A 15,550-nucleotide genomic window follows, 5' to 3' on the forward strand; every position below is an offset into this window, starting at 1 on the left:
TCCTTATATCTCCAACTGTTTCTTGTGTTCTGTCATTGTGTTTGTGTGTGAACTCCCTATTACAGATATGTGACAGAGTTTGTGGACCTGGGCAATGTCTCAGCGCTGAGAACGTTCAGAGTTCTCCGAGCATTGAAAACAATATCAGTCATTCCAGGTGAGAGCTAGGTTAAACACAGAGGCTGACTTTAGCTGCACTGGCGCACTGCTCACAGCTTTTTTTTTTTTTGGCAAAAGCCTGATTGCTTGTTGCACACTGCAAGATAATGATCAAAAGCAGGAACTGACCCATTCCGGGCTGGATAGGTTTGATTCTTGGCTTTTGACTGGTGGCTTCCTCTCGACGCGTTCTAAATCAGCCTTTGAGTTTAACAAGTTTTGCATGAGGCACTTTACAGTAACAGGCTACCTGGTTTGCATCTTACAGCATCAAGCTTTCCGCATAGAAGCTGAGATGTGAGACACTCGGGCCAATGCAAATTTGATCAGTTAGTTCGAAAACTGGCTATCTCTTTAAGAGGAGATAAGTGGCAAAGCAAGGCAGAGCATGAACGCTGCATGGGACGCGGCTTGCAGATGTCTTCCTTATTTTTGGCCCATTCTCAAGTTTTCAAAGTGCAGACGAAGCTATACCCTTGGAATTCAGTGGTTGCAAGACTTCTCGATACTCCTCTACTCATACAGATTTTTCTTAAAACAAAAAGAAAAGAAAAAAGAAAAACAAATCAGTCTGGGGTTAGAGAGTAAGACATCTGCAAAGAAAAGCAAACTGTTTACATCAGGTTGATCTTCAAGCATGAGTAACACGATCATATCTTTCGCTGTAAGGTGTGTGTGAAAACACAGTCGGCTCATTTCCATTTGGTTTTCTAATGTAAGTTCAGTTTCCATTCATTTCCACCAGCTAGCAGGCTTTTCGTGAAATTTTCATTCATCCACAAACATTAAACTAATATTGTTGGCATCCGCATGACATTTATATTTTTCAGGACAAGCTCATGATATTTTTGTTGGTAAATCCTCTGTTGAATTGTCAGTGATGACTTCCTCTCTCTGGTTTTATTTGTAGGCCTGAAGACCATCGTGGGGGCCCTGATCCAGTCAGTGAAGAAGCTCTCTGACGTCATGATCCTCACCGTGTTCTGTCTCAGTGTCTTTGCTCTAATCGGGCTGCAGCTCTTCATGGGCAACCTGAGGAATAAATGCTTGCAGTGGCCCCCAGACAATTCTACCTTTGAAATAAATATCACTTCCTTCTTTAATAACTCATTGGATTGGAATGGTACTGCCTTCAATAGGACGGTGAACATGTTTAACTGGGACGAATATATTGAAGATAAAAGTAAGATATATTCTTGTAGCCATTAAGTTGTTTAGTTTTTAAAATATTAAAAAAATGGTGTGTGGTAGAACAAAATGTCTTAGACTAATTTACTATAGCTTCATACATGTACTAAGAATTCCAAATTTTATCATTCCTTTTCCCTGTCCAACAAGTGGCATGATGAAAGTCTCCATTTCAAAGTGAGTGATTTATTTCTAAACCAATCATCCTGTGTATCGAAAATATTTATTATAGAGGCCTTGGCCAGGAGTTTTCAAACATCTTAATTAGGTAGTGGTTAGACTTATTCAGTGGATTGTTCGGAAGATGGGAAGAGGGGCTGGAGAAATAGCTGAAGCATGGAGTTTGCTCCCTAACGGAGCATAAACGGACACACAGTAACATTACAGGTGTGATGGCATTACACCAATAATGCTGGAGTTAAAAAGATAGATGTAGGGCTGGAGAGATGGCTCAGAGGTTAAGAGCACTGTCTGCTCTTCCAGAGGTCTTGAGTTCAGTCCCCAACACCCACATGGTGGCTCATTACCAACTATAATGAGATCTGGTGCCCTTTTCTAGCCTCCAGGCATACAGGCAGGCAGAATGCTGTATCCATAAAAATAAATAAATAAATAAATAAATAAATAAATAAATAAATAAATTTAAAAAAAGGCCAGAAGTTCATTGGGTACTAATGTATCCAAGGCTATCCTGGGATACATATGATGAGATGACAGTTACATAATGAATCCAAGGCTAGCCTGGGATACATATGACAAAACAATCTGAACCTTTTTGGTTGACTCAGTCCATATGATCTAACTGGATAGAGGAGGAAACGTTTTCCAAGGTGAATTCAAACTTGCGCACTGATCAGAAAGGTAAGCAAATACGATCTATCCACCTGCTTTTTGCAAAGGCGATGTTTATTCCTTCGTGTGGGTCTTGGTATTCGAGTTATCGCTGTATCTGAGGCATGGTTATGAAAATATGGTAGTGTTACATTAGGCTTCCTCTTATTGAGGCTAGCGTTGCTGTCATGTGATGACCTACACTCCTTCTCCGCGTACTTCTAGATTAGCCAAATACTGCTGTCTCTTGATGGCCTGTACTCCAAGGGGTGGTTTACTCTGAGATATCCTTCCTTCATGTTCCGCACGGTTTATTTTTTTAGAAGAATATGAGATTTTTATCACAGCTCACTTGTTACTACATTCACAGTGCTTCATTTTCATGAAGGTTTTACTTGAAAAGATTCATTAGAAAAAAACTGATAAAATCTAACAGCCCCCAATAATTTTGAGGTTTTTCTACTTACTAATAATATAATCGACGATGAAGAGCTCTTTGCCCATAAATCCTCTCTGCTTCTGTAAGGCTACAGATGGGTTTCTATTTATAGAGCTTCAGTGGGAGGGGTTGATTGTGGCGAGGACTGCAGAGACATAGTGTCCAATCGCTCTCCTAAGAGGACACACCCCTTCAGAGATCTCCCCCACAGCCATGCTCAACTCACTGAAATGTCATGAATATAGATATGTACCATGCCTCAAAAATCTTTTCGTAAAGGAAAACAAAATCACTGTCCTTTTCTGGATTCCTTAGTCGGTAATATGGAGATGTTTAAGTTATGATTTCAAGCACCGGTTGTACACTTACCGTTGCCTACCTCACGAGTTATCTGCGGATATTTTTACTCCTTGTTTACCAGGCGGTAGCACCTGAAGGAAGCCATGTGGACTCTCTATTAGCCATTGTCTTTTGTCTTGGAGGGTTTACTTTACAGCTTATTTTTCATTCTACTGCTTGTTTGGGGGCCTCGACATCTTTAATTTTGCAGGCAACCAAATCATCAGTATCGTATGCACATTTTTTTTTCTGTTTTTGTGTTTCTAAAATAGGTCTTAGTAAGAGGTAAAAATGAACATCTAAATATTTGGCCTGTACAACAGCCACATGTGGTTTGGGTAGTACGTTTGTAGTAATTGCCTTTAAATTCATAACAATCTCGACTTTTACAGTTTCGTGTAAAGGTCTAAAAATAGTTTTAGAATTATGACCTAGATTTTTCTATATAATCTATTCATGGAATTCTGGAATGCAGGGCTTAGGTATGCTTAAGTACCAACAGAGTAATTTTAAGGAATATGTGTGTACGTATGAGTGTATGAGTGTGTGTGTGTGTGTGTGTGTGTGTTTATGTGTGTTTAGTTCCTGAGAACATTTTTTCGATGTCTTAGAATTACATATTCTCTTACCTCATTAAGAATAGCAAGTTGCATCTATTTAAACAGCTTACAGTTTTCCAAGCTAAAAATTTATTTTGTTCGTCTCAAAGAGAGAACTTCAATCAATCAATCAAGCAAACAAACAAGTATTATAAGGAGGGAACAAGCACTAAAGCCTACTTCTTACATGAAATTAAATAAAAATTGGCAGGAAAAAACCCTACATCTACATCGAGTCTAGGCAAGCAGTATGCGTGCGCCGTTGAGAAGCCTTCTCTTGCTCGAGTCTGTGCCAAGCAAGCTGACTCAATGCCGTGGCTTTCTCCTGAAGCCTCCTCTAAGCAGTCTGAGTTCGTGTTTGTAATAAATGTCGATCTGAAAATGCTTTATTATTATTATTATTATTAATTATTATTATTATTATTGCTTCTGGAAAAGTTTCTAATTTAAATTTTCTAAACATTATTTAAGCAAAATACCATTTATAGTTGTTTGATAGTCGGTTCCCAGGGGGGAAAATGTCCATTTAGCCATGACATTCAATCATTTTTTTCTACTTTTATTACAACGGAACATGTTTATGAGCATCCTTATTTGAACACAATGATCTAATTAAGGCCTTTTAGTGAGTGTCCTTTACTCTTTACATAGGTCACTTTTATTTTTTGGAAGGACAAAACGATGCTCTGCTTTGTGGGAACAGCTCGGATGCTGGGTAAGTTGTGCTTCCACTCGACGCTCAGTCGACCTTAATCTGCCACGTCCCACACACCTGGCCCCTACTCAGAGCTCATTCAAAGTCCTCTATAAATTCTCCTTCATGCTGACTCACAGAATAGCCAGGATAAGTGCAGATTCTCACCTCCTTCACGCACAGAGAAGTGGCAATCATTGTCCCATACTAGGTCACACCTAATCTTCTAAATTAGCACAATAGAAAGTAGATACTCAGAGCCAGTGCATTAGAATTCATAATCACAGACAAGAATGTATGATTATTTATTTAAAGCTAATCCGATCTCCATGGCTTAAAAATTAAAAAATCCCTGAAGATCATGTCACCTTGAAACACGAGGTGACAATCTGCCCACCACGTTTCAGCAAAGCAAAATAAATCAAATAGACTGGAGTTGCCTCATACATTAAAATCCTGACTCTACCATATTCTGTTGTTCTGCTTGCCTTGTTTTTCCCATGTACAAACTGTCACTGTAATAATTCCATTGACTAAATATGTTAGTGAATATATGGCTACAATAGAAAATTTTTAGCTATGCCCACCTCTGTGGTGATGTTTGTAATTAAGAAACATTACATATGAAAACAAAGCCTGGGAAAGTTCAAAGAAACATTTATCTTTCCCTACTCGGTCAGATGTTAGAAGAAAAAAAAGTCGTCAAACATCTAACATTTTTTTCTGTGATAACCTTCTAGACAATGCCAGCGATACCTTTACCAAAATTCTCCTTGATGATATGGTTTACAATTGGCTCCTATGATTAAAAACAGCAGACTTTATCTGTGATTAGATCTTCGATAGGTGAGACAAGCATTGTAATCCCTCCTGCACAGCATTAAATGCTTTCCACTCATAACGAGTGTTTGCATGTTGGTAGTTTTTCCTTGTTGTTTTGTTTTTGTTTTGAGGCTGGTCCTTTCATTAGTCCATTCTGGCCCATGAGGTTCCTCAGGGCTAGCAAGGTCAGGAAATTAGCCCCAGTTGAATCAGCCCAGAAATAATGTCAGTCACAACACTGAAATAGCTCTGCTTACTTAGCAGGTAAGGTGATTCTGTGGGATCCACGCTGTTCAGTGTCATTCTCTCCTTTCAGGATGCTCACTCCTGGCTGTTATATCTTCTTCTCTCTGCCCTAGTTTCCTAGTTACACACATACACACACACACACACACACACACACACACACACACACACACACATATATATATCCTTATATCCAAGGATATATATATCCCTTATATCCCAAGACATCTTCAGTGAAAATCACTTATATTTCTATGGATTCATTTATCTGATCATGTCCATTGTCCCCAAAGAAATTGTTCAAGATATGATTATCTGATGTGGATGTGTGGTAAGCATAATATTACAATTAGGAATTAGAGGAGCCTACAAGTCTTGGAAAATTCTGTCAGTCGCACAGGAAAAGCCACCTAGTGCAGTATACATAGTAAATTAGTCGGGAGATGTAAGATTTCCATAGAGCCTGTAAAAATGATTCACATCAAGCAAAATGGAAAAAAAAAAGACCAAGGAATTCACAGATGCTGAGTTCCCTCCTCTCTAATGTAATTACAGACAGTGTCCAGAAGGATACATCTGTGTGAAGGCTGGGAGAAACCCCAACTACGGCTACACAAGTTTTGACACCTTCAGCTGGGCCTTCTTGTCCTTATTTCGTCTCATGACTCAAGACTTCTGGGAAAACCTTTATCAGCTGGTAAGAGCTGACATAAAGATTCTTCTAGGAAGTGTGAGATTCTGTGACTGAGGGAACTGCTGAGGTATCTTTTATTATTTTAGAGGAGCTTGCAACAGCGGATGTGAGATTTACAAACCTGTTCCTTCCACTTTTCCCACAGACCTTGCGTGCTGCCGGGAAAACATACATGATATTTTTTGTGCTGGTCATTTTCTTGGGCTCATTCTACCTGATAAATTTGATCCTGGCTGTGGTGGCCATGGCCTACGAGGAACAGAACCAGGCCACACTGGAGGAGGCTGAACAGAAGGAGGCAGAGTTTCAGCAGATGCTGGAGCAACTGAAGAAGCAGCAGGAGGAAGCTCAGGTAGAGTTGGCCGGCAATGAGGTTGTAGTGTTTATTTCCATTCTCTGACCTGAAGGTTGCTGTTGACATTGGAGAGACCAAGGCGTGTGTGTGTGGTGTCAGGATCTGTTTGGTGATAAGCAAAATGTCCATTGATTTGGTGATTCTGATATACACCAAGGGCATCAAAACACAATCAGTTAAAATTGCTCCCTTGACATTTTCCTCTTTGTGACATGTTGAGAAATTGACTATTGGTATCCTCATTTGCCGGACGCTTATAAAGTAGGCTGAGCAATATGCTGTCAATGGAAGAGATTCCTTAACTCTCCAGGAATTCAGTGAGAGTGGCTTCTTCAATACAGCATCACTAGAGGTGAAGAATGTCAGAAAAAACAAACCACACTGCAATGATTTCACAGATTTGGGAAGCACAAGATCCTGTCTAACATGAAAACATGCAACACTAACATTCCCAGCTTCTTATACTGGAATCTTAATGTAGACCCAATTAAGGCATTAATGCAGAGTCTTCAAAAGAAGGCAACTATATCTATCTATCTATCTATCTATCTATCTATCTATCTATCTATCTATCTATAATCTATATCTATCTATCTATATATATATATAATCTATATCTATCTATCTATCTATCTATCTATCTATCTATCTATCTATCTATCTTAATGACATTCACTAATTCAATTACCTAGTTTTGTCTTTTAGTGTCTGTTGAGTGTGTATCACTCTCATTCAATCTATAATAAAGGCCAAAATAAAGAACATGGGGTAGTAACAACAACATTGAACACTTTCTTTAAAAGCCATTCGTACTAGCATCCCACAATATACTAATATACACTATGACATCCTTGCCCATTTTCTAATTAAATAATGAAAGTAAAAGATTAAGAGGTTTAATGGATAAATAACTTGACTGAGTTTAATTTGATAACTGGCTTTAGTAGTCGTTGTTGAATGTGACAAAGAGAAAACGCCTTTGAGGTTAAACAGCAAATTTTAATTCTTAAGTCCCCCTTTAAATCTTGTTTAGATCACATGGGAGATGTTACGTTTGTTACGTCCATGGTAGTAGATAATTCGAGTGCCACGTCAAGTCAGAATTAGATTCTTAGCACTCACACGGGTCTACTTCCACGTTGATTTTTATTCTTCATGAAAATGCCCTGTTTTCCAAAGTATGGGACAGAATACGAAATGGTATTGGCACTGAAAGCTGTGTACGACTATGCTTACGTTGTACCTTCTAGGCAGCAGCTGCAGCAGCGTCCGCAGAATCCAGAGACTTCAGCGGGGCAGGCGGGATAGGTGTTTTCTCGGAGAGTTCGTCAGTAGCCTCAAAGTTAAGTTCCAAAAGTGAAAAGGAGTTGAAAAACAGAAGAAAGAAAAAGAAACAGAAAGAACAGGCTGGGGAGGAAGAGAAGGAAGACGCGGTGCGGAAATCTGCCTCTGAGGACAGCATACGAAAGAAAGGCTTCCGGTTTTCCCTGGAAGGAAGTAGATTGACCTACGAGAAGAGATTTTCCTCTCCGCACCAGGTAAAACAAACAAACAAAACAAAAATAGACGAACTAGATTAAGTAGATTGCATTTGCACAACAGGGCTTCTTTTTAAAGGCTGCGCCGGTGTTTGGTGGGACTGAAGTCGCCTTCTAGAATGAACTTCGTGACGCTTTTCAACCATGGTATTGAGAATCAAGGGTTGGGTTTGCCATCTCGAGGTCCTGTGAGTTTTATAACTTTTTTTGGAAGCTCGGGAAAGCGTTTTCATACCACACAAAGCTCGGGAAGGTTTTGTGGTTTTGAGGTTTTGTTAAAGACTTGAGACTCTGGGCAGTGTTCCACACAGGGAATGATCACAGATGGTCCCCATCCCTTCTTAGCTACTGTGCCTGGACCCAGTGAGCTGTAGGTTTTCTGAGTGGCTGGTGCCCAGAAGTGGACCAGGGATGCTTCTGAGCCATCTGTACAGTGTTCCCATCCATGTGAAAGCTCTCATTAAGAGTGAATTATTCATTGTTTCAAAGGGAGCTGAAAATCTTTTCTAAAGCATAGCCAAAATCACAGGTAGACAGGCGCTAAGAAAGATTCATGTCACTAACCAGCAGTGATGTCTGATTGCACTTGATTTTCTGTGCCTCTTGTTAGAGGATGACGGGAATTCAAAGAATGCGCTGATTTACATATTGCAAGAAAATGTTTTCTGTATGCCTCTAGCTTATGTACCCAGCCAAGCTGTTGAAATCTCACTATTCAGGTCCCTTGGTTGTTTAAAATTACCATGAGAATTTCCCAGAAACACACAGTTCCTTGGAGGACAAGTTCACCATGAGTGAAACTACAGTATTCCTATAGTACCAGTAACAATGCCAACACACCGTTTGTACTGGTACTTGCAATACGAACTGTTTAAGCACCTCATTATAAACCTAGGTAGCTAATAATTTAATTATTATGGCAAACTTTCAGATAGGAAGAGGAGAGGCTCTGTACTTTGTTGGGTGTCTAACTGATGCACATACTATCAATTTTAAGACCTATTTCATTAGCATCTTTTAATTGTAAAAAAAAAGTAGAAGGTTTCATTGTGGCAATTTTCACGTATGCACATAGCAGACCTTGGCCGTCCATATTCACGCCCCTATTTCGTTTACCCTCTCTGCCTCCTTGAGTCTCCCTCCTTCTCTCTATGGTCTCTTTGCTCTTCCAAACTGAAACACATCCCACTCTATTTTCATATGTATTTTTCATATATGTATATATTTACATATATATATATACATATTTTCCTATGGCGAACCTAGAAATGTATTTTTTGAGTCCAGCTCTCTTCTGCTGACGTGATGATCTGTTACGTGATTTGTGGCTAATTATTGTATTCTGTTGTGTAGAGGTACCACACACATTTTCTTTATCTGTTGTTGATGGACACCTGGGCCAATTAAATAGCTTCAGAATTATGGATAGTGTTGTTCTAAACAAGAATATGCAAATATCTTTATGGTAATGTTGACTTAAATTCCTTTGAGTCTATATCCAGGTGTGGTAGAATTGGATTCTATAGTAGCTCTATTTTTTTTTTAAAGCAGCCTCTTTCCTGATTTCCAGAGTAGCTGGGCTGACATATATCCTTGCCTATATTGTAAAAGGTTCAATTTTCCCACTATTCTTGCCAGCACTTAAAATTTCTGTTTTCCTATGAAGGTGTCTTGTGATTTTTTTTAATGTATCCTTTTAGCTGAAATGAGATAGAATCACAGTGTAATTTTGACTTGGTTTCTCTGATGGCTAAAGATACTGAATATTTCTTCTTTGTGCGCACATTGACCAGTGTACTTCTTACGTTGAGAACTATCTGTTCAGTTCATTGCCCATTTACTGCTTGGTTGCTTGTTCTTCTGGTGTTTAATGTTTTTGAGTTCTTGGTGTGCTCTATATCAATCTCTCATTTTCCTCATCCATCTCCCATTCTTTAGCCATCTCTTTACTAAGGTAAATGCATTTTTCTGCACTGCCAAAGTTTTTTTTATTTGATACAATCCCATTTGTCAATCCTGTCTGTTGTTTCTTGAGCTGTTGGAGTTTTTATTTTTTTCAGAAAATGGTTTGCTCTGTTCATATCCTGAAGATTGCTCTCCAGTCTTCTCCACTGGTTTTAGAGTTTCCAGTCTTAATTTAAGATCTTTAGTTCATTTTTAGAAAATATAAAATTAACGTATGTATTAAAATAATTGTATCAGGGAAGCGTCTATTCACTGGGAAGATGAGTGAGATGAAGATTGGCATTTGAATGCAGAGACTTAAGGTAACACGTCTCAGGATTTATTCAACTTACTTTTTTTTTATTAACTTGAGTTTTTCTTATTTACATTTCGAGTGTTATTCCCTTTCCCGGTTTCTAGGCAAACATCCCCCTAATCCCTCCCCCTCCCCTTCCTTATGTGTGTTCCCCTCCCCATCCTCCCCCCATTGCCGCCCTCCCCCCAACAGTCTAGTTCACTGGGGGTTCAGTCTTAGCAGGACCCAGGGCTTCCCCTTCCACTGGTGCTCTTACTAGGATATTCATTGCTACCTATGAGGTCAGAGTCCAGGGTCAGTCCATGTATAGTCTTTAGGTAGTGGCTTAGTCCCTGGAAGCTCTGGTTGCTTGGCATTATTGTACATATGGGGTCTCGAGCCCCTTCAAGCTCTTCCAGTTCTTTCTCTGATTCCTTCAACGGGGGTCCTATTCTCAGTTCAGTGGTTTGCTGCTGGCATTCGCCTCTGTATTTGCTGTATTCTGGCTGTGTCTCTCAGGAGCGATCTACATCCGGCTCCTGTCGGTCTGCACTTCTTTGCTTCATCCATCTTGTCTAATTGGATGGCTGTATATGTATGGGCCACATGTGGGGCAGGCTCTGAATGGGTGTTCCTTCAGTCTCTGTTTTAATCTTTGCCTCTCTCTTCCCTGCCAAGGGTATTCTTGTTCCCCTTTTAAAGAAGGAGTGAAGCATTCACATTTTGATCATCCGTCTTGAGTTTCATTTGTTCTAGGCATCTAGGGTAATTCAAGCATTTGGGCTAATAGCCACTCATCAATGAGTGCATACCATGTGTGTTTTTCTGTGATTGGGTTACCTCACTCAGGATGATATTTTCCAGTTCCGACCATTTGCCTACGAATTTCATAAAGTCATTGTTTTTGATAGCTGAGTAATATTCCATTGTGTAGATGTACCACATTTTCTGTATCCATTCCTCAGTTGAAGGGCATCTGGGTTCTTTCCAGCTTCTGGCTATTATAAATAAGGCTGCAATGAACATAGTGGAGCACGTGTCTTTTTTATATGTTGGGGCATCTTTTGGGTATATGCCCAAGAGAGGTATAGCTGGATCCTCAGGCAGTTCAATGTCCAATTTTCTGAGGAACCTCCAGACTGATTTCCAGAATGGTTGTACCAGTCTGCAATCCCACCAACAATGGAGGAGTGTTCCTCTTTCTCCACATCCTCGCCAGCATTTGCTGTCACCTGAGTTTTTGATCTTAGCCATTCTCACTGGTGTGAGGTGAAATCTCAGGGTTGTTTTGATTTGCATTTCCCTTATGACTAAGGATGTTGAACATTTCTTTAGGTGTTTCTCAGCCATTCGGCATTCCTCAGCTGTGAATTCTTTGTTTAGCTCTGAACCCCATTTTTTAATAGGGTTATTTGTTTCCCTGCGGTCTAACTTCTTGAGTTCTTTGTATATTTTGGATATAAGGCCTCTATCTGTTGTAGGATTGGTAAAGATCTTTTCCCAATCTGTTGGTTGCCGTTTTGTCCTAACCACAGTGTCCTTTGCCTTACAGAAGCTTTGCAGTTTTATGAGATCCCATTTGTCGATTCTTGATCTTAGAGCATAAGCCATTGGTGTTTTGTTCAGAAAATTTTTTCCAGTGCCCATGTGTTCCAGATGCTTCCCTAGTTTTTCTTCTATTAGTTTGAGTGTATGTGGTTTGATGTGGAGGTCCTTTATCCACTTGGACTTAAGCTTTGTACAGGGTGATAAGAATAGATCGATCTGCATTCTTCTACATGCTGACCTCCAGTTGAACCAGCACTATTTGCTGAAAATGCTCTTTTTTCCATTTCAGGGTTTTGGCTCCTTTGTCAAAAATCAAGTGCCCATAGGTGTGTGGGTTCATTTCTGGGTCTTCAATTCTGTTCCATTGGTCTGTCTGTCTGTCTCTGTACCAATACCATGCAGTTTTTATCACTATTGCTCTGTAATACTGCTTGAGTTCAGGGATAGTGATTCCCCCTGAAGTCCTTTTATTGTTGAGGACAGTTTTAGCTATCCTGGGTTTTTTGTTATTCCAGATGAATTTGCAAATTGTTCTGTCTAACTCTTTGAAGAATTGGATTGGTATTTTGATGGGGATTGCATTGAATCTGTAGATCGCTTTTGGTAGAATGGCCATTTTTACTATATTAATCCTGCCAATCCATGAGCATGGGAGATCTTTCCATCTTCTGAGGTCTTCTTCAATTCCTTTCTTCAGAGTCTTGAAGTTCTTATTGTACAGATCTTTTACTTGCTTGGTTAAAGTCACACCAAGGTACTTTATATTATTTGGATGTATAATGAAGGGTGTCATTTCCCTAATTTCTTTCTTGGCTTTCAACTTACTTACTTGACCACTCCATGGGAACTACAGGAACATCAGCCACCATTGTTGCTGCTTTTGTTTTTTTAGAGACAATGTCTTGTGTTTCTCAGGTTGGCCCCTCACTTGTTGTGTAACTAAGGATGACCTTGAACTCCTGATCTTAATGCCTCACCTCCCAAGTGGAGGTTTCAGAGAGGTGTCACCAGCAAACATTTTACCTTCTTGATGTAGTCTTCTTTTGATTAATATGTAACAACACTATTTTATCTGTGCCAAATTTATTTGGCTTCAGATCTGCTTTGTCAGGTATGAGTAGAGATGTGCATGGTTGCCTTCAGATGACATTTACTTGAAGTTATCTTTTTCTATATCTCTACTCACATCTGTTTATGCTTTTACTAGTTAGTGACTTTTGAGTTGTGTGAATAGCAAGTAGGTAAATCTTGTTTCTCATTCCTTTTAGCCAGCATAGATGTTCTAATTGGAGTATTAGGACGCCTTACATTTAGGGTAATTACTGAATGGTATATGTGAATTTCTCTCTGACTCATTATTTGCTGTTTTAACAAAGTTAATCTTCCTTCCCAATCTTGACTTTTGCATTGATTGTATATGTCTTTATTCCTCTTTTGTGTGGAGTAATGCTTTAAGTAGCTGCTTTGTGTCTGGCTTAGTGGACATGAATTGCTAGAGTTTATGCATGGTATAAGAAGTCCTTTCCCTCATTCTATTTTTTCCCCTCATTCTATTTTAAAAGACAGCTTTGCTGGATGCTGGAGTCTTGTTTAGCAGCCATTTTGTTTCAGTGGCTTGATAAGTGTAAGTCCCTACTGTGCAGGCCCTTAGAATTTCTTCAGCAAAGTCTTCTTCTCTAAATGGATTAACTTTGAAAGGATCTTAGCTTCTTCCCTCCTACAACTCTGCAGTCTTTCTTCACTTTTTTGTGTAAATATTTTGACTCTAATATGACCTAGATATGTTACTGGTCATACCCACTTGGGGTTCTACTTTGTTCAATCCCTGTTCTTCTTTGTTTCACTGGGTCTGGTCTTTTAATGATGCTTTCCATTGAGTGAATTTTTTGTTTGGCTTGATTTGGTTTGGTTTGTTGTTGGTGATGGAGATGGTGTTTAATTCCTAGAGCTTTTTCATTCCCACAATTCCTGTTTAATTTCTAGCTGTTGACTTGAGGTCTCATCCAAGTGTCTGAATTTCACGTGCAAATCTTGAGTGGATTTCTTTATTTCAGTTGTCTGTTTCCTCTAATCCTCTTTGGTGTCTCATTGATCATTTTTAAAACAAGACTTACGTGTTTGGCATGTAGGATGTTCACTGTCTTTGGATTAGGTTATTGGGAAGTTAATAACTTTTGAAGGGGAGTGAAAATAGAGTTAAGTTTCTAGAGTGCTTGTATAGCATCTGTGAAGCCCTGGGTTCAATCTCAGGACTTCAAAAATTGTGGTGGCATAGGCCTTTAGTCACAAAACTTGGGAGAAGGAGGCAGGCAGATCAAAATTTAAGGGTCATCCTCAGTTTCAAACGGTGTTTTAGGCCACACTGGACTGTATGTGAGTCTATCACTAAAACAAAACAACAATAAAATGTGGAGAGGTTGTGTTGTTGCCTTCCCTGGTCATAGTTCTTATTTTTCTACCCTTCATTTCATGCATCTATGCAGATGGACTTGGGTTTTAATTTGGCATCTTTTTTGTGTGTGTGTGTGTGTGAGCAGCATTCTTTTGAGGTTTGGTTCTTAATAATGCTTAGCTAGAAGCAAATAAAAATAGCATGATGGGAATAAACCAGGTGTAGAAATACCAATTATAGAGATGATTTTTTTAAAAATTAGGAAAAGGAAGAAACAAAGAAAGAGATCAAAGCAACACAGTATAAAGTAGGAAGTTAGAAAGATTAAAAGTGAAGTTAATGAGAATAAAGATGAGGCTAAATTAAGGAAGGGGAAAAAGAAGGAAGTAGGATTTCTTTTTTTTTTAAAGATTTATTTATTTATTATATATAAGTATACTGTAGCTGTCTTCAGATACACCAGAAGAGGGCATCAGATCTCTTTACAGATGGTTGTGAGCCACCATGTGGTTGCTGGGAATTGAACTCATGACCTCTGGAAGAGCAGTCGGGTGCTCTTAACTGCTGAGCCATCTCTCCAGCCCAGGAAATAGGATTTCTAAAATGAGAGATGATGATGTTGGAGGAGGAGGAAGAGGAAGAGGAAGAAGAAGAGGAAGAGGAGGAGGAGTAGGAAGAGGAGGAGGAAGAAGAGGAAGAGGAAGAGGAGGAGGGGGGAGGAGGAGGGGGGGAGGAGGAGGAGGCTGTTAGCTCAGTGGTTTCCAGCTGTGGGTCACAACCCCTTTCATTGAAAGATCCTTTCACAGGTCGCCTAAGACTACCAGAAAACACAGATGTTTACATTATGATTTGCAACAGTAGAAAAATTACAATTATGAAGTATCAATGAGTATAATTTTGGTGTTTGGAGCCACCACAACATGACGAACTATATTAAAGGGCCACAGCATCAGGAAGTTTGAGAACCACTGCTCTAAAGTAACCCAGAGAGAAGAAGTGCTGTTCCTTACCACAGAGAACAGGGCGGGAACCACCACACTCTCCATAGCCCATCCTCCCTGTGGCTTAAACTTCTGCTCAGGTTAGTGTCTGAACCTCTAGCTCCCCAAGAGGGCCTCTTCTGACTATCTCCTGCCAAGACACTATGACAGGATGCTACCAGTCTCAAACAATATGCCTCCTGATGAGATGTACCTGGCTCTAGTCCTCGGAAATGTGAGGATCAGCAAAATGGCTTCCTTCTACAGTGTTAGCCTCTCCTGCAAGAGGAGCCACTGCCAGCCAAATTCTGCACTAGATTTGGGGCTTTCAGGAGCTCTAGGTTTGAAGCTATACCTGTTGGCCTGCTCTCAGCGGGGTACCAGCACAGTCCATACTTACCATATGAGTGGTTTACATCATAGGTATTCATTTGACTCCCTTTACCCATAATCAGTGCTAACAACTGGATGGCAGAGTATTACTTGC

General features: G+C 39.7%; 1 protein-coding gene across 2 annotated transcripts in view; it reads left to right on the plus strand.

Annotated features, from left to right (window-relative positions):
• Window positions 1-15,550, plus strand: part of Scn2a (sodium voltage-gated channel alpha subunit 2) — a 142,474-nt gene that overhangs the window by 62,188 nt on the left and 64,736 nt on the right. The window contains exons 6-11 of one of the 2 annotated variants that reach the window (XM_087648716.1): window positions 66-157; window positions 1,070-1,342; window positions 4,207-4,270; window positions 5,873-6,014; window positions 6,157-6,363; window positions 7,617-7,904. In XM_087648716.1, coding sequence (XP_087504842.1) covers window positions 66-157; window positions 1,070-1,342; window positions 4,207-4,270; window positions 5,873-6,014; window positions 6,157-6,363; window positions 7,617-7,904 — 1,066 coding nt within the window. 2 annotated transcript variants of the gene reach the window in all.

Source organism: Rattus norvegicus, chromosome 3 (assembly GCF_021556685.1).
Source record: "Rattus norvegicus strain SHRSP/BbbUtx chromosome 3, alternate assembly SHRSP_T2T, whole genome shotgun sequence".
NCBI lineage: Eukaryota > Metazoa > Chordata > Mammalia > Rodentia > Muridae > Rattus > Rattus norvegicus.